The following is a 20,627-nucleotide window of genomic DNA, read 5'->3' as shown; positions in this document are numbered from 1 at the left end:
TTGAATCCACCCTGAACTGGTCTCCTTGTCCACATCTCTGAATCCACCCTGAACACTGGTGCCATTCTAATACCACTCAATCTCTTTGGTGTCCCTAAAAAAGGAGAAGGAATTTGGTTCTAGAATTTAAAATCCCTCTAGCTCTGAAGATATAAGAATTATTTTCATCATGTCACGTCCTGTGATACTGCCAGTATCTTGCCAATATCAAGTTTAAATTTTGTGCCTTTGTAGTCAAGTTACTATTGTACTTGTGTTGGGAGTCCCCAGGACCATCCCCAGGCTTGGTGGTTGGCTAGGACTCACAGGACTTGGTGCACAGTTGTACTCATGGCAATGATTTATTACAGCAAAAGGATACAAAGGGGGAAAAGCACACTAGGCAAGGTCCAGAGGAAACCAGGTGTAAGATTCCAAGGGTCCTCTCCCAGCGGAGACACACAGTACACACTTAACAATGAACTGCAGCAATGCACATGAACAATACCTTAGAGACTCAGTGCTCAGGGGGCCGGATCACACCTTCCCAGTACAGACCAAAATTCCAGACCCCCACAAGGAAATTAGGTGTTCAGCATAAACCACACTGTCTGCACCAACAGTTCATGCACAAAGGGCCACTCATCAGAGACTCGTAGGGACCCGCCAAATCTAAGTTCCCAGACAACAGCCCAGTGCCAACCTTGCAAGCAAGTCCATCTAAGGACAGAAGTCTCAGGCCTGCTATGTTACCTGTTCTCTGCACGCTACCTATTCCCATATTTGCTACTCTGTGTAGGCTCTTGTTCAAACCTTCCTGTGATTATACCACTTGTCCTTTCCATCTATCCAAATCCAAGACTGGAGGACCGCTTCTCCTCTGCAGTGCTCTGTCAGCTTCTCCTGCTACTCCTCTCCCCTTCCTCTGAACTCCTATTTCACCTGATGATGTACCATCGCAGCTTATTCATTCTAGAGCATGTGGATTCCTCTTGTACTACGGTGACTCATCAGGGTTGAACAAGACACAGGCTCCCCAAAACTAATGACTAAGTATACAACGAACTCAGCGTCAAGAGGCGCATCTATCCTGGGAACACTCTCCAGCACCAGAACAGGGGTCAGTCAACCGCAGAACTCAACCAGAGACACCTGGGAGTGCAAGTCTTCATTTTCTGTGTGAACCTCTACAGAATCCACGTTACTACCCACGTGACTTTTCAAGTATAGGGCTAGAGATTAGCAAATTCTGAAAACATGTTTTAAAGAAAAACCCTAGTTCTCTCTGGACATTAGCATTTTACTATTTCAAAACCTAATATTTACTCAGCAAATACATCAAGTATGGATCTTCTCATAGGTTTTTAGCTACAAGGATATTTAATGTGTTATTGTTTTTAATAACAGAAAAATGTAAACAATTAATACATTTAATAGGAAATTAAATGAACTATAATATATTCATACAGAATGCCATTCATTGATTTTAAATGTACATACTGATTCAACATATATTTAAACATTTATGTTTACAATACACTGCTTTTCTTAATTACGAAAACATTTACATACTTTATCCTATGTAAAAATATTTATATATGGAGAAAAAGCAGAAATATATACATAAAAATGTCAACAATGCTTATCTCATAAGTGAAATTAACAGCGATTTCTTAAAAGAAAGAAAAATACCATATGATATCACTTATATGTGGAATCTAAAATACAACACAAATGAACATATCTACAAAACAGAAACAGAATCACAGACACAGACAGTAGACTTGTGGTTGCCAAGGGGGAGGGGAAATGGAGGAGGGAAGGACTGGGAGTTTGGGGTTAGCAGAGGCAAACTATTACATAAGGATGGATAAACAACAAGGTCCTATTGTATAGCACAGGGAACTATATTCAGTATCCTATGATAAACCACAATGGAAAAGAATATAAAAAAGAATGTATATATATGTATAACTAAATCACTTTGCTGTACAGCAGAAATTAACACAACATTGTAAATCAACTATACTTCAATAAATTTTTTTAAAAAGTGATTTCTTATTTTCTTTTTGTTAGTATTTTAAAATTTTTCCACAGTGAACATACTGCACAATTAACATTTTGTAATGTTAACTAGTGAGATATCTAATATCAAGTGTGGGAAACACTTATTACAGAGTTCTTCATTACATTGAGTTTGCTAATATCATGAATCAATCTTATATCCCTTGAGATTTAACACTTAATGCGAGTGTTAAATACCAGCCTTTTAAATACCAGATCTATTTCTTAATACCAGCATTAATAAAGGAATCATTATTTACTACGTGGCTCCAACAATTCAACCAGCAGTGAACGGCATCACACTTAAGAATAATGTTCTGGTTATCATGTGACTAACTCACAGAACATCTTGAACAAAGTAAGTTATTTTCATAGAGCAACTCCATAAAAATGATATTCTTTAAGACTCCTGGCTTTCAGCTATCAGGGTTACCTGCCCACAATAATTTAATGTTCCAAGTAATTTTATTCCCCATAGACAATCATAATTTTGATCTTTATGTACATCATTGTTGAGTGCAACCTTAAGAGCAGCAAGAAAACACCTATATCCCATTCCACGGTTCTCTAGAAAAAGAATACCTACTCTTAGCTTAGGATATGCTCTTACCTTAGCAAAAAGGTGATCCCTATATTGTTGTTGAGTAACAAAATTTTTATAACATACTACACAAGCAAAAGAATTGATGAAAGGTCCATGTAGTGTAATTGTTGGATCACATGGAGAGTGATCAAACCTACTCAGCAAAAGAGAGGTAACATTAGAAAATCTGACATTCTAGGGGCAGAACGACGTTGCTTCATTTGTTAAGCTAGACACACACACACACATTCAGGACTTTACACTTTTTCTACTGAAATATTAATGTTCTTTATATTCAAGAAATATCAAGTGGTTCCCATATGCCATGCAATCTCTTCAAACAGTGACCAACAGCTTTACATTTCATAGAAGTACCTAAGATCCAATAAAATGCATTTAAGCATGTCTTGCCAAACTGGTAAACTTTCAGTTTGAAAACTGTACAGCCATCATCTGTTCCTTCTTGCTTTATTTACCATAAAACTCACAAATAATTGTAAATGAACCACTGGAATAATAATCTCATGTCAAGATTTCTGGCACACACCTATTTCCTAAAAATGGCTTTTAATCCTTTTAATGGCATTTTAACCATTTAACAAATTTGTGTCATTTAAAACTGCCTCAAAGACTTTTTAAAAATTCTTAAAATATAGTTATCTGTAGAATGCTGAAGCCCCTAGAGAAGGCTCTAAAAGTAAGGTAAGGCGTAAGTAGGGTGAGACATCTGGAAAAGAGAAGGCTTAGAGCTCCAAACTCTCAATTCCCATCTTTAAACTATGAGAAGGGGAGACTGAAGATAAGACTATTTAATGCCTTTAATATTGCCTTCCCTTGATATTTACTTTCTCAAGCTCTACTATTCAAAAATTCAGTAAATTAATAAGATGGATTTCATAAATAAAACATTTATTGTTAACTTTGGTACATTTGGTTTGCCTTTAGCATTTATTTTGTAATGCCATACTAGCTTTCTTTAGGCTAGCCCAAATATCTGTAAGTGCTTTGTGTCTCTTCAAATTTGCTAAATGCTGGATTTTCTAATGGACTGCATTTCTCTAAAACTGATCCAAATGCATATCAATGCAAAAAGTCTGGTCAGAATTTTATGAGACATATTAGGATTGAATATCACTAAAATAATATGATTTCAAGCCTTCTAGGAAGCCTAAGAAATGTAAATTAGAAAAAATTATATCATAATAGCACAGAACAATGAGTTTGGAATATAAAGCTATAATCACAATGGCAGAGGTGCATCACACTTTCATTTCATCTTCAGCATCCACTATTCTAAATATCACACTTACCTTTTCAAATGTCCTAAGAGAAGGTGCCCATTATCGAACTGCTTGTTACAGTGCATTATGGGACATGAAATTGGTTTCCCAGACACTCGTATTTGGCCTCCTCTTCGGAACGAACTTTTTGTTCCAGAATTAATCGTGCCTGTTTTGAGTCCTGCATCATTGGAATATAAATTCTTAAGTTTCTATTTCAGATACTTGTCCTTTGGACTGGTAATGAGAATTATGAAAAAACAATGAAAAACATGTGCAGCATCAACTGGGTGATCCTACTTGTAATTAGGTGTTTACAAACTTTCTTATAAAAGATATAACAACCTACAACTTTCTTATAAAAGATATAACAACCTACAAGCTATTTGGGACAAGGGAAGCCGTTAACATCCCCAAGTAACATTACCTGAGGAAAAAAACTGTTCCCTTAAGTTCAACAGCCAGGAAACATCAAAGATGGAAAATATTAGAAAACCAGTTGCTCTACAGAACCCCTATTCCTGCCTCCCTTGTTTTCATTTATGCAAGTTGGCAAAGATTTTTTCTTCTAATTCTTATTTTCTCTTTTAACTATCTTAAACACATCATAAGGTTTAGTTATATTATAGAGGATCTGGGTTCTATGAATATTATGTCAAACAATGTTACTGGGAGGGTGCGAAGGAGTGAAGAGGACAGAGAGACAAGGAGAATGCCTTAATTATCCCCTTTATCCTGGTCCATTCTTCATCCCTTTTCTTTCTTTATAATCTTGGTCTTAATAGTCACATAACTTTCTAGACTTAGCCAAATTTTCTTCCCAGGCAAACTCCCAATACATGTTACACAATGAAAAATTTAGAGTTATGTTGTATAAACAAAGAATTGTAAAAACTGCCAGGAGGATTCTAATATATACTCTAGATAGTTTGATTATTATCTTTTATTATTATTTCTTGTAAATTGTTTCACTCAAATACCTTGAATATTTCATACAACAAAAAGCTGTGTATTTATCTTTATGGCAATTTCTATAAAGCCCCTAAGCATTTAACTAGAATAAATGTTATTCCTTTAACATCATCTAGTTAAGATCCCCAAATGGTTATATATGTTGATGGTTTCAATGCTTTTCTGTTGTTCATGGGGGAAATGCCTCTATTAAATGCTGCCAAAATGCTTATAAATGTGTTCTACCAATAAACAACGACTAACATAGCATTAATCATATTAAAAGAGGCATTAACAACAATATACTTTTTTATCTTTAATTTTTTAATGCAGTCAGAATTATAATAATTTTTATTTACTGTCCATCCACATTCCAGGTGTTGCCTATTAAAACCTTCATTTAGCCAAACAGAGGTTCTGGACAAAAACCAAAGTGGAGAAAACAAGCCAGAAAGAAAATAAGCTTTATCTATGGAAAGGCAAAATACAGAGAGATTTAAACAGCTCTTTTCCTTAAATAGTACAGAGTGTTGTTTTTAAATTACTAAGTATTCAAATGTGTGGAAACTGGCCTAACTATAAAAGTCTATAAAAAATAAAAGATGGATTTCCAGTTTGAGTAATTATAAAGTATTCAAACTACTTCTAATCAAAGAACTGAATTATAATGGTTGGATACTTTGGAACAGATTGAACAAGTCCCTTAATGCTACTGAGAAGTAGAATCTCACTTTTTATAACTGACGAGAACAATGCCATCTCTATTCTCCCCAGCTCTCCTCTCCTCAAAGATCTCAGCATTCTCTGAAGCCCATGTGTGGAACGGCACCACACCAGGTATAGCCCAATGCTAAGGCAGCTGTGCTAGCAAAAGACCCCAGACTTCAGTGTTACAGAGTGGCAGGGACCAAGCAAAAAGATAAAACAATCACATAAAAAGAGCATAACTAAAGACCTTAACTCAAGGCACAAGCTTATCAGCCACCAATGAACCAGGTGTCACCTGAAGTGATATACTGATACAATACCACATCTTGCAAAGAATCCTAAAGACACAGCTAAGTGACTCATTTGTTCCCAGAAATATATAAACAGATGCTCATGAATTCAATTTACAATGAATTAAAATATTCTGACAATCTGGAGGCCAGGGATTAGGCCTAAAGGGACATATTACTGGCCCAGCAATCATTCTAGACAAGACTTGAAAGTGTTAGATTCATATGAGATGAACGATTTTTACGAGAGGTCTTGTAGATTGAGCCTTGTAGTTCTAGCCCATTTTCCTATCAAAATCACGTAGGAATCTTCCCAAATCTACAGGTGCCCTAGAATTATCGCTAGGCCCAGACATGTGTATTTAAGACTCCCAGGTGATTCTGATGCAGCTAAGGACCATAATTTCTAAGTATTTTTTCTGAAGTAGGTCTGGAATGCCAAACAATTCTTTTCTTTAGTTGAATGACAGTCACATTTGGTACCCGAGTTCTAGGCTTCTTTTCTGTGTTCATATGCAAATGCTTACAGCCCACTCTTATATAATATTCAACCAACACTTATTGGACATCTCTATGCTGAGCCTTCTTTTTAGGCACTGACACTAAAAAGGATTAATAAGCCTTAGTCTCTGTCCCCACGGAGCATATAAATCTGGTAAAAGACACAGACACGTAAACTTATCAATGCAACATAACAGGGTAGAAACTATTTGAGAGAAATGAATAAAGCACTGGGGGATCAAAGACAGCTGAACAACCAAACTTATGCAGACTAAATAAACCTAGCAACCTCTAGTATTGAATATTATCTGTAGGGCTAACCCCACAGGCAACTAAGAAGAAAAAAAGAGGAAAGGGTATTTAAAAAGGAGGATGGGGCAAGGTGGGAGTTTGCCAGGCACAAACACATTGGGAGATAAGAACAAAATACAGTTTCAGGGAGTGGCCAAGTGTTAAAATATCTACAAATTATTGGAATTATTTTAAAAGTGGCAATTTGATTCTATTCAAAGAAAAGCCCTCTGAAAACTATAGAATAAGATACCTAGGTTCAAAGTTGAGCACTGCATACATAGATATTTCTAAGACTTTTTGTAATTAAACTTTCTGCTGGATTAAATCCACAGCTAAGGTTTCTGTGGATATCCCAAGCCTTTAAGGGCTCAGTGGGTCTTCTACAAGACAAGCTAGAAAAGTTGCCATGGTGGCTCTTAAAAATTCTACCAAATTATCCGGTAGGAGGAAAACGCTGCACAGTGACTCTTCCAGGAATTTCAGGTCTGCAAAGAGTTAGTAATGAAGAAGCTACCCACTGCTTTAGATGAGCCTCCCACATGGACACTTCTTTAACAAAATATCTACACAGGCTGCACTGACAAATAAATAAATAAATGCTAATCCTTTCCATCTCAGCTTAAATTCCACTTCCTTAGAGAAGTCTGACCTCAAGTAACCTGTTACACGCCCTCCCATAGAGGGTAATAACTAGGAGACATATGAATGAATAGATGATCAGCTCAAGGATTACTTACACGCAAAATACACTTTTGCCAAAGTAGGAAGACAATTGGTAAAGTAGGCCTTCTGTTAAGTATTACTGAACTAAATTTCAATACTTTATATACTTATTAGCAACTGAATAAAACAGACACAATGCTTTAAGGCTTTAGGGAAGCTTGGTAACCTTATGTTCCACTCTGATCTCTAAAGAATACCTACCTGGCATTTTTAACCATTGGTCCACACACAGTCTCGCTGCTTCTGTATCAGAATGTCCTCGAATAAATTCCAATTCTTGTAACCCATGAGCCTGTTGAAAATCTATTTTTTCCTAAAGATATTAAGAAAAAACTCAATTAACCTATGGTTACTAATCCAGTTTCCTTAAGAAAATGATTTTGTCACAACAGAGATCAGAAAATATTGATTATCCTTTATCTCTGTAACTCCACACCTAGAACTCTATCTTAAAGAGGTAAGTCAAACTAAAGGTTCATGCTCTAAGATGTTGATCCCAATGTCATCTACATTTGCACAAAGTTTGCAACAAATTAATCTCCAACAATAGGGTACCATTTAAGTAAATTATGGTGTGTACATTTCATGAAAGTCATTAGAAACACAAAACTTTTTCATTGAAGCAGAAATATACTTTTGATATCAAGTGGGTCACCAAATAGTATTAAACAAATAAGGCCAAATATAAACAAAGATTATTTCAAGCTATATGTAACTCTATCTGCAGAGACGGAAACAGGCAGAAAATAAATATGATAAATGTCAATGGCTATCTCTGGAATGGAAATATGAATGATTATTTTCATCTTTAACCTTTTATACATTTTCCTTCAAATATTCTCTATATATTCTGAAGTATACAGAAGCCTATTAAATATTTGTTCAGTGAATAGTATAAGAGCAGACACACATTAGTACTTAAAATGTGCCAGTATAAAGCATCTATTGCGTCTAGATCAAAGGTTGGCAAACTTTTTCCATAAAAGACCACAGTGTAAATATTTTAGGCTTTGCAGCCCATATAGTCTCTTTTCCAACTACTCAACTCTGCTGTTGCGGCATGAAAGCAGCCATAGATAATATGTAAACAAATGGGCATGGCTATGTTCCAATAAAATTTTATTTATAAAAACAGGCAGTGGGCCAGTGCCAACCACTAAACTAGATGCTTTAGACTGTTACAGTCTCTAAACCTTTCTAATTACGTTATTGATAAATCCATTTGCATACTCTAATTATGCTGTATTTAACAAGTAACACTTATTAACCACTTACCACGTTCCAGGCACTATTCTAAAAGCATCTTAGATCTAATTCTCACAATAACTCTATGAGATTGGTACTATTATTGTTCCCATTTTATGATGGGAAAACTGAGGCACATGAAGGTCAAATAAATTGCACAAGGATAAATAACAATGCCAGGATTTAAACTCTTGTTCTCCAATGTGATTCTAGAATCTATTCACTTAACCAGTAGAGTAAGTCCCCTACACACGAACCTTCAAGATGTGAGCTTTCAACGATACGAATGTGTGTTTGCATGTCCAGTCAAGTAAGTTAGTTCATGTGTCTGGCGTACATTGTCACATGCATGCATACTCTACAACTGGTTGTGATTTTGTGTACTTCACTGTACAGTATTGTATAGAGTATGGTAGTACAGTATCTGTATTTCAAGCCCAGGATCTCCTCTAGTCAGTAACTCTTCTTGCCTGTTCACTCAATGCCAGCCCCTGTATGCCAGCTGTTGTACTGTACTACTGTACTTTTCAAGGTACTGTACTGTAAGATTTTAAATGTTTTCTTTATATTTTGTGTTTGTTTGTTTCTTATGTATTATTTGTGTGAAAAGTATTATAAACCTATTACAGTACAGTACTATATAGCCAATTGTGTTAGTTGGGTACCTAGGCTAACTTTGTTGGACTTAACGAACAAATTGGACTTATGAACGCGCTCTCAGAATGGAACTCGTTCATAAGTAGGGGACTTACTGTACAACATACTGTGTCTCAAAAAGGTTGTTAAAAAGAAATCACAAATCCACAAATGCTGGATTTGCAAGAAATAGACCAGAATATTGAATGACCTACTTATCACTAAAACAGGATCTTCTATCAGCAAGGGTAAGTAGGGGGACAGGGAGATTCAAGATTTTACTCTGAAAAAAATCTTCTACACAACTTTGTTCTAAGTATGGCCATAGAATACTAATTTTCCAAAGATGTTAATATGCATTATATACATTTTTTAAAATTCTCTGTAATCAAATTAAGTATAGAACCACTGGTTTCAATACAGAGTTCAAAAGGTCCCTTCTGTGTAGGACTTCCAAAACCTTGAAGTGTTCCATCTATCAGAGTTCCTTACAAAAATCTTAAAAAAAAAACACCTTAAATTAAATAAATATAAGTGAGATTAAATATTACTATATGCCAGCCAATAGCCTACTTATTTTAAACTACTGCCAGTAATTAAAAATAAGCAGGCTTTTTAAAAAGAAAGTTCTCTGGCATTTCTTACAATAGAATTTGAACTCTGTGGCCATACATAGTCAATGCTCAAAAAACATTTGCTGGCTAAAATCACCCCCTAATTAGTCACCCTTTTCCTGTCACCCAGCTATTTCCACACACGTTAGGGGTACATCCCTTCATGCAAGTCATCTTAACTCCTGGAATATCAACAAGCAAAGCTGGTAACTGATCAACTAGTCAAGCACAACACATTATCTCTGAAAGTGATTTATCCAGTGAAGATTTTTTTTTTTTTTCATTTATTTATTTATTTATTTTTGGCTGTGTTGGGTCTTCGTTTCTGTGCAAGGGTTTTCTCCAGTTGTGGCAAGAGGGGGCCACTCTTCATTGCGGTGCCTGGGCCTCTCACTGTCGCAGCCTCTCTTTTTGCGGAGCACAGGCTCCAGCCGCGCAGGCTCAGTAGTTGTGGCCCACGGGCCCAGCTGCTCCGCGGCATGTGGGATCTTCCCAGACCAGGGCTCGAACCTGTGTCCCCTGCATCGGCAGGCAGATTCTCAACCACTGCGCCACCAGGGAAGCCCCTCCAGTGAAGATTTTAAGAAATTTTCTTTAAAACCTTTCCATCACAAAAGATGGACAATCCACTTTAACAGTGAGACACCAACAATTCACAAAGGCCTAGAAGAGCTGGAAGACATTTTCTACTGTATTTTTAGTCACAGTTAACACCTACTAAAATTCTGCAAGAATTAGTTTTACTTTAGTTTCATTATCTTCCTTTCTGGGTAGTTTTGTTTTCTTTTTGTTTTCTGTCATCTAGTTTTAAAAAAGAAGTTATATATAAGGAGAATCAAACAAGAAAAAAAAGTCATGAATGGATAGCAAAAAATGAGCTAAAGTATCTGTGTGAGTCAGTTTCTTTCTTAGAAAAGAATGAAACCTAGATAAATTTATTCTTTACAATTGGATAAACAAGAATTTCAAAGTTTACAAAAACTTTCTCAAATGCTAAGGTAAAGTCTTTAATACAATGAATGAATATTTACATGGGTAAAAGCTGAAACTACCCTTGAGAAAAACCGTACTTGTCATAGTGACTAACAGATTCTGAACTCATCTCAAATGCTTTATTACCTATGTGGTGTTAACACATCTGTAACATCTGATCTGGGAAAAGAAGTGAGCATACTGAGGAAATGGGCAGAAAAGGGGGACAACTTGCAAACCACTCCTCTCTCAAAGAGACTTTGCCCATGACCCATAAATAACACACTTAACATAGTCTGGGGAAAGGATCTTCCTTAAAATTGAATAGTGTTTTTGTTGTCATTTGTTTCTATGTATTTTTTTATTTCTTCTTCGATTTCTTCAGTGATCTCTTGGTTATTTAGTAGTGCACTGTTTGGCCTCTATGTATTTGTGTTTTTTACAGTTTATTTTTCTGTAATTAATTTCCAATCTCATAGCATTGTGGTCAGAAAAGATGCTTGATACAATTTCAACTTTCTTAAATTTTCCAAGGCTTGATCTGTGACCTAAGATGTGATCTATCCTGGAGAATGTTCTGTGCGCACTTGAGAAGAAAGTGTATTCCACCACTTTCAGGTGGAATGTCCTATAAATAACAATTAAATCTATTTTGTCTATTGTGTCATTTAAAGCTTGTGTTTCCTTATTTACTTTCTGTTTGGATGATCTGTCCACTGGTGTAAGTGGGGTGTTAAAGTCCCCTACTATTATTGTGTTACTGTCGATTTCCCCTTTTATGGTTGTTAGCATTTGCCTTATGTATTGAGGTGCTCCTATGTTGGGTGCATAAATATTTACAATTGTTATAGCTTCTTCTTGGACTGATCCCTTGCTCATTATGTAGTGTCCTTCCTTATCTCTTGTAACAGTCTTTATTTTAAAGTCTACTTTATCTGATACGAGTATTGCTACTCCAGCTTTCTTTTGATTTCCATTTGCATGGAATATCTTTTTCCACCCCTTCACTTTCAGTCTGTATATGTCCCTAGGTCTGAAGTGGGTCTCTTGTAGACAGCATATATATGGGTCTTGTTTTTGTATACATTCAGCTAGTCTGTGTCTTTTGGTTGGGGCACTTAATCCATTTACATTCAAGGTTATTATCGATATGTAGGTTCCTATTACCATTTTCTTAATTGTTTTGGGTTTGTTTTTGTGGGTCTTTTTCTTCTCTTGTGCTTCCTGCCTAGAGAAGTTCCTTTAGCACCTGTTGTAAAGCTGGTTTGGTGGTGCTGAATTCTCTTCCTTTTGCTTGTCTGTAAAGCTTTTGATTTCTCTGTTGGATCTGAATTAGATCCTTGCTGGGTAAAGTAATCTTGGTTGTAGGTCTTTTTCTTTCATCACTTTAAGTATATCCTGCCACTCCCTTCAGGCCTGCAGAGTTTCTGCTGAAAAATCAGCTGATATCCTTATGGGGATTCCTTTGTATGTTATTTTTTGCTTTTCCATAGCTGCTTTTAATATTTTTTCTTTGAATTTAATTTTTGTTAGTTTGATTAATATGTGTCTTGGTGTGTTTCTCCTAGGGTTTACCCTGTATGGGACTCTGTGCTTCCTGGACTTGGGTGACTATTTCCTTTCCCATATTAGGGAATTTTTTCACTATAATCTCTTTGAATATTTTCTCAGACCCTTTCGTTTTCTCTTCTTCTTCTGGGACCTGTATAATTCGAATGTTGGTGTGTTTAGTGTTGTCCCAGAGGACAATCTCTGAGATTGTCTTCAATTCTTTTCATTCTTTTTGTTTTATTCTGCCCCTTGGCAGTTATTTCCACCATTCTACCTTCCAGCTCACTTATTCGTTCTTCTGCCTCAGTTATTCTGTTATCGATTCCTTCTAGTGTATTTTTCATTTCAGTTATTGTGTTGTTCATCTATGTTTCTTTGTTCTTTAGTTCTTCTAGATCTTTGTTAAACATTTCTTGCATTTTCTCAATCTGTGCCTCCATTCTACTTCCAAGATTCCAGATAATCTTTACTAACATTACACTGAGTTCTTTTTCAGGTAGGTTGCCTATTTCCTCTTCAGTTATTTGGTCTTGTAGGTTTTTACTTGCTCTTTAATGTGTGACACATGTTTTTTGTCGTCTCTCTCTCTTTTTTTTTTTTTTTGATGGGTGGGACTGTGTTCCTGTCTTACTAGTTGTTTGGCCTGAGGCTTCCAGCACTGGAGTTTGCAAGCTGTTGGGTAGAGCTGGGTCTTGGTGCTGAGATGAGGACGGCTGGGAGACCTCACTCTGATGAATATTCCCTGGAGTCTGAGGTTCTCTGTTAGCCCAGTAGTTCAGATTCGGAGGCCCAAAACCTATGGGACGCAGCAAAAGCAGTTCTACGAGGGAAATTTATAGCAATTCAAGCTCACCTCAAGAAAGAAGAAAAATCTCAAACAATCTAACCTTACACCTAAAGCAACTAGAGAAAGAAGAATGAAGAAAACCCAAAGTCAGTAGAAGGAAAGAAATCATAAAGATCAGAGCAGAAATAAATGAAATAGAAATGAAGAAAACAGTAGCAAAGAATAACAAAACTAAAAGCTGGTTCTTTGAGAAGATAAACAAAATTGATAAACCTTTAGCCAGACTCATCAAAAAAAAAAGGGGGTGGGGGGAGGACACAAATCAATAAAATTAGAAACAAAAAAGGATAAATCACAACTGACACCGCAGAAATACAAAGGATTACAAGAGACTAGTACAAACAACTATATGCCAATAAAATGGACAACCATGAAAAATGGACAAATTCTTGGAAAGGTACAATTTTCCAAGACTGAACCAGGAAGAATTAGAAAATATAAACAGACCTATCACAAGGAATGAAATTGAAACTGTAATTAAAAATTTTCCAACAAACAAAGGTCCAGGACCAGATGGCTTCACAGGCAAATTCCATCAAATATTTAGGGAAGAGCTAACACCGATCCTTCTCAAACTCTTCCAAAAAACTGCAGAGGGAGGAACACTCCCAAATTCGTTCTACGAGGCCACCATCACCCTGATACCAAAACCAGACAAAGATGTCACAAAAAAAGAAAATTACAGACCAATATCACTGATGAACATAGATGCAAAAATCCTCAACAAAATACTACAAACAGACTCCAACAGCATATTAAAAGGATCATATACCATGATCAAGTGGGATTTATCCCAGGAATGCAAGGATTCATCAATATATGCAAATCAATCCATGTGATACACCATATTAACAAATTAAGGAATAAAAACCATATGATCATCTCAATAGATGCAGAAAAAGCTTCTGACAAAATTCAACACCCATTTATGATAAAAACTCTCCACAAAATGGGCATAGAGGGAACCTACCCCAACATAATAAAGGCCATATATGACAAACCCACAGCAAACATCATTCTCAATGGTGAAAAACTGAAAGCATTTCCACTAAGATCAGGAACAAGACAAGGATGTCCTCTCTCACCACTATTATTCAACAGAGTTTTGTAATTCCTAGCCATGGCAATAAGAGAAGGAAAAGAAATAAAAGGAATACAAATTGGAAAAAAAGAAGTAAAACTGTCACTGTTTACAAATGACATGATACTATACATAGAAAATCCTAAAGACGCCACCAGAAAACTACTAGAACTAATCAATGAATTTGGTAAGGTTGCAGGATATAAAATTAATGCACAGAAATCTCTTGCATTCATATATGCTAACAAAAAATCTGAAAGAGAAATTAAGGAAACAATCCCATTTACCATAGCAACAAAAAGAATAAAATACCTAAGAATAAACCTACCTACAGAGGCAAAAGACCTATACTCAGAAAACTATAAAACACTGATGAAAGAAATCAAAGATGACATAAACAGAGAAATATACCATGTTCTTGGATTGGAAGAATCAATATTGTGAAAATGAATATACTACCCAAAGCAATCTACAGATTCAATGCAATCCCTATCAAACTACCAATGGCATTCTTCACAGAATTAGAACAAAATATTTTACACTTCATATGGAAACACAGAAGACCCCAAATAGCCAAAGCAATCTTGAGAAAGGAAAACAGAGCTAGAGGAATCAGGCTCCCTGACTTCAAACTATACTACAAAGCTACAGTAATCAAGACATTATGGTACTGGCAAAAAAACAGAAATACAGATCAATGGAACAGGATAGAAAGCCCAGAGATAAACCCATGCACAATATGGTCACCTAATTTATGACAAAGGAGGCAAGAACAATACAATGGCGAAAAGACAGCCTCTTCAGTAAGTGGGGCTGGGAAAACTGGACAGCTACATGTAAAAGAATGAAATTAGAACAATACCGAACACTATATACAAAAATAAACTCAAAACGGATTAAGGACCTAAATGTAAGACCAGACACTATAAAACTCTTAGAGAAAAACATAGGAAAAACACTCTTTGACATAAACCACAGCAAGATCTTTTTTGACCCACCTCCTAGAGTAATGAAAATAAAAACAAAAATAAACAAATGGGACCTAATTAAACTTAAAAGCTTTTGCACAGCAAAGAAAACCAAAAACAAGACGAAAAGACAACCCTCAGAATGGGAGAAAATATTTGCAAATGAAGCAACGGACAAAGGATTAATCTCCAAATTATATAAACAGCTCATGCAGCTCAATATTAAAAAAGCAAACAACCCAATCAAAAAATGCGCAGAAGACCTAAATAGACATTTCACCAAAGAAGACATACAGATGGCAAAGAGGCACATGAAAAGATGCTCAACATCACTAATTATTACAGAAATGCAAATCAAAACTACAATGAGGTATCACCTCATACCAGTCAGAACGGCCATCATCAAAAAATCTACAAACAATAAATGTTGGAGAGGGTGTGGAGAAAAGCGAACCCTTTTGCACTGTTGGTGGGAATGTAAATTGATACAGCCATTATGGAGAATAGCATGGAGGTTCCATAAAAAAACTAAAAATAGAATTACCATATGACCCAGCAATCCCACTACTGGGCATATACCCTGAGAAAACCATAATTCAAAAAGACACATGTTACCCCAATGTTCATTGCAGCACTATTTACAATCGTCAGAACATGGAAACAACCTAAATATCCAACGATAGATGAATGGATAAAGAAGTTGCGGTATGCATATACAATGGAATACTACTCAGCCATAAAAAGGAACAAAATTGGGTCATTTTTAGAGATGTGGATGGACCTAGAGTCTGTCATACAGAGTGAAGTAAGCCAGAAAGAGAAAAACAAATACCGTATATTAACGCATATTATGTGGAATCTAAAAATGGTACAGAGGAACCTATTTGTAGGGCAGGAATACAGATGTAGAGAACGGACTTGTGGACATAGTGGGGGGAACAGGAGGGTGGGACGAATTGGGAGATTAGGTTTGACATAAATATACTACCATGTGTAAAACAGATAGCTAGTGGGAACCTGCTGTATAGCACAGGGAGCTCCTCTTGGTGCTCTGTGACGACCTAAATGGGTGGGATGGGTGGGTGGGAGGGAGGTCCGAGAGGGAGGGGAAATAGGTATACATAGAGCTGATGCACTTCATTGTACAGCAGAAACTAACACAACATTGTAAAGCAATTTTGCTCCCCCCCAAAAAAAAAAAGATTTGATCATAATGAAATTAACACAACACTGTAAATCAACTACACTCCAGTAAAAATTAAAAAAAAAAAAATTGAATAGTGTCTCTGCCAGGAAAGAAAGAATCCTTTTTTAAAAAAGTATCACTAATTTGGGCTTCCCTGGTGGCGCAGTGGTTAAGAATCCACCTGCCAATGCAGGGGACACGGGTTCAAGCCCTGGTCCAGGAGGACCCCACATGCCGCGGAGCAACTAAGCCCATGCTCCACAACTACTGAGCCTGCGCTCTAGAGCCCGCAAGCCACAACTACTGACCTGTGCACCACAACTACTGAAGCCTGTGCGCCTAGAACCTGTGCTCCGCAACAAGAGAAGCCACCGCAATGAGAAGCCCACGCACCACAACAAAGAGTAGACCCCACTCGCCACAACTAGAGAAAGCCCGCGTGCAGCAACGAAGACCCAACGCAACCAAAAATAAAATAAATTTATAGAAAAAAAAGTATCACTAATGTATTAAGCATTTTAAACATACAATTAGAATACTATGCTCTAATTTAATTTAATTGGTATTACATTATAAAGTTAAAGTCCCCAAACAAAGCTACTTCTAAATTTAAAGAAGACTAATGTATTCTACATTAGATTAGGAGATACTGAAACAGAGGCAACAGAAATATATAAGTTCCTTTATAATAAGCAATGGAAGAAGGAATCAAAAACATACAAGGTAAAATTATGATTTCTATTTCCATTTTTAAACTCCCAGTAGGATGTTTTTTTTACCCAACTTGCCAACATTCTACTCCTAACAGACATTTGGCAATATTGGGGGAGTTCTTTAAGGTAATTTCATTTGGTGCCTTCTAAAGCAAGTCAAGGGACTTCCCTGGCTGTCCAGTGGTTAAGACTTCACCTTCCAATGCAGGGGGTGCGGGTTCGATCCCTGATTGAGGAGCTAAGATCCTACATTCCTCGCAGCCAAAAAACCAAAACATAAAACAGAAGCAATATTATAACAAATTCAGTAAAGACTTTAAAAATGGTCCACATCAAAAAAAAAATCTTAAAAAAATAAATAAATAAAGCAAGTCAAGGTTTTAAGAGGTTTATATCATGCAAGAGTCTAAATTAGGCTTCATTTTCCACATAGTAGCTCTTCTACCACACTAATTCAATAATCTGAAAGGAGAGGCTGAAGTGAAAGTGGTCTGGCTCTACTTAGTAGAAAAGAACCTTTCAACAGCTTCTATCTACAGAAGCCCTGATAAACTGTGATAAAGTAACTAGAAAGCCTTAACTGCTCACCAGCTTAAGGAATCCCATGATTTTTAATTCCCAAAAATAAAGTCCACTTAATTCTACTTTTCTTTTCTTGTCTGTATACATATATGAGCAGAATCCAACAAACAAAAACAGTTGTAAAAGGCTGTCATGAATTACTACTAACTCAGTGAGCTATGTAGACTTCATGCTGAACTTGGATCCAATTATACATTTTTTGATTATACAAGCATCTCTTTAACTTTCTTATAAACAACTCTATAATCTGGTAAAATATCAATTAAAACAGCCACATACCCTGAATGCTCTATTCTTCTCTTCTTTCTGCTGTTTCTCCACTTCGACATGGCGGGCTAGACGAGCCAGAGTCAAGGCGACTTTATCCTTCTGATGGTCAATATGGTCTTTACGCTTAACGTTACCCTATAATTGAAAAAACAAGTTTCATTCCTTTCAGTTAACAAAATTAGCTTTGGAATAACATATATCCACTTACCAAAGAGTTACTGTACTAAAGAAGTATGGACACCAAGGGGGGAAAGCGGCTGGGGGGCGGGGCGGTGACGAATTGGGAGATTGGGATTGACATATAAACATTAATATGCATAAAATGGATAACTAATAAGAACCTGCTATATAAAAAAATAAATAAAATAAAATTCAAAAATTCAAAAAAAAAGATCTATTTACTTTTTTTAATTTAATTTTTATTTTATATTGGAGTATAGTTGATCTACAATGTTGTGTTAGTTTCAGGTGTACAACAAAGTGGTTCATTTATATTGATACATATATCCATTCTTTTTCAGATTATTTTCCCCCACAGGTTATTACAGAATATTCAGTACAGTTCCCTGTGCTATACAGTGGGTCCTTGTTAATTAAGGAACTAATTACTTTTATCATTATCAAATTTCTAAGAACCTGTCTTGTTTGTTTTATATTTTTAAATTGTGGTATTTTGTAGGACAGCCAGTCACCCACCAGCATCTTCGTTTTTCGAAAAGTTACATAACCTATTAATCATCCTTATTTACTTTACAATCATCTGGATATTGAAAAGTTTGGCATTGCTTTGCTCTGAGCCTATAAGGTAATGCCAAGCCATTGGTCCACCCCCTAAAAGTCTAATAGTACCAACCTCCTTGGTTCTGGCTTTTCAGCAATTCCTGGACAGTATTTATGTAAGAAAAATTATTGATTAAAAAGGATAGCTCTAACTTCTGTTTTCTGGTTCAATACGTAGGGAATGAGCTTAGAAGTCGCCACTCCATCCTAACAAGTAAAAAGCTTGAAACAAACTGTAAAATCAACAGCCTCTCTTAGATCCACCATAGAAGTGAGGTCACAGTGTAAGTGACTGATGGAAAAACGGGAGAGACAGAGGGGCAGATACAGAGAATCACAACTGAGTGGAGCCGAAACCCACGGGTGGAAACCTCAGCGGGACCAGTGCTGGGGAGGAAAACCTGAACTGTAACTAACCAAGTGCTGGAAGCTCAGTGTGGACAAATATTAACAAGACTTAAACTCCAGGGGGACCCAGTCAAGGGGGGGGACCTTACTCTTTTTGTGAGTTTACCTTCAGAAGCTCTACCAGGTTCTCAAAGTGACGACTGGAGAAAAATCCCACCATGTTTCCAGCAGGGGGAGAAGAAAAGTAAGCATTTTGAAATATGTCAGAGCGTTCTGTCCTTAACGATGCCTGGTCTCAAGAGAAACTACTTCACGAGAGCCTGACCGACCTGGGAGATGGGAAATAGGCCATTTCAGGCCACTGCAGCCACCCTCCCAGGTGAGGGGAAGGCCTGAGAAGCACCGCTGGGGTTCCCAGTCCAGGCACACAGGCTCTCCAAGGCTGAGACCAGTCACACAGAGCACCACCACTCCCCCAGCCTTACCACTCATCACTAAAGGCCTGTTTACCGAAGTTCCCTTGACCCACGACAGCATGTCCAACTTTCAACGAGAAAATTACAAGGATACCAAAGGGCAAAAAACACAGTTTGAAGAGTCAGAGCGAGCAAAGAATGGTAGACCTGGCAGAGATGTTGGAATTATCAGACCACGAATTTAAAACCACCATGATTACTATGCTGAGGGCTCTGATGGAAAAAATAGACAACTTGTAAGAACAGATGTGTAATGTAAGAGAGATGGAAATCCTAAGAGAGAACCAGAAAGAAACCAGAGATCAAAAACACCACAACAGAAATGAACAGTGCCTTTCATGGCTCACCAGCAGACTGCACACCACTAAGGAAAGAATCTGCGTGCCTGAGAATATGTCAACAGAAACTTCCAAAACTGGAAGACAAAGAGAAAAAAGACCGAAAAAAAAAAAAAAAAACCCAGAATATCCAAAAACTGTTACAAAAGATGTATGCATAATGGGAATACCAGGGGAAGAAAGAGAGAAAGGAACAGAGGAACTATTTGATGCAATAACGACCAATAATTTCTCCAAATTAATGTCAGACACCAAATCACAAATCAAGGAAGAAATAAAACCCTCTTTCTTTGCAGATGAAATACTCTTCCTAAGCAAAACAACATGCAAATAAACCAAACAGTAGTTAGGAGTGAAGTAACCTGTGTTATGAGATATTTATAACAGCTTTATTCATAAACTTTATTTGTAACAGCTTTATTCATAAGCAACAAAGCACCTTTAGTAGGTTAATGCATAAATAAACTGTATACATCCAGATGATGGAATATTATTCAGTGCTAAAAAGAAATGAGCTACCAAGCCATGAAAAGATATGGAGGAATACCTAAATACATATTACTAAATGAAAGTAGCCAAACTGAAAAGGCTATTTACTGTATGGTTCCAACTATATGGCATCCTGGAAAAGGCAAAACTATGGTGAC

At 36.6% G+C, this 20,627-nt stretch overlaps 1 protein-coding gene across 1 annotated transcript in view; it reads right to left on the bottom strand.

Annotated features, from left to right (window-relative positions):
- Nucleotides 1-20,627, bottom strand: part of ZNF451 (zinc finger protein 451) — an 84,598-nt gene that overhangs the window by 39,765 nt on the left and 24,206 nt on the right. Inside the window, exons 4-7 of the mRNA XM_061195193.1 lie at nucleotides 18,048-18,173; nucleotides 7,575-7,686; nucleotides 3,937-4,087; nucleotides 2,654-2,780 (exon numbers count right to left, since the gene is read on the bottom strand). Of these exons, the coding sequence (XP_061051176.1) occupies nucleotides 2,654-2,780; nucleotides 3,937-4,087; nucleotides 7,575-7,686; nucleotides 18,048-18,173 (516 nt within the window). The remainder of the gene's footprint in view (nucleotides 1-2,653; nucleotides 2,781-3,936; nucleotides 4,088-7,574; nucleotides 7,687-18,047; nucleotides 18,174-20,627) is intronic.

This window comes from Eubalaena glacialis, chromosome 7 (assembly GCF_028564815.1).
Source record: "Eubalaena glacialis isolate mEubGla1 chromosome 7, mEubGla1.1.hap2.+ XY, whole genome shotgun sequence".
NCBI lineage: Eukaryota > Metazoa > Chordata > Mammalia > Artiodactyla > Balaenidae > Eubalaena > Eubalaena glacialis.
Note: the sequence above shows the minus strand (reverse complement) of the source record. Positions and strands in the feature narration are given on the sequence as shown.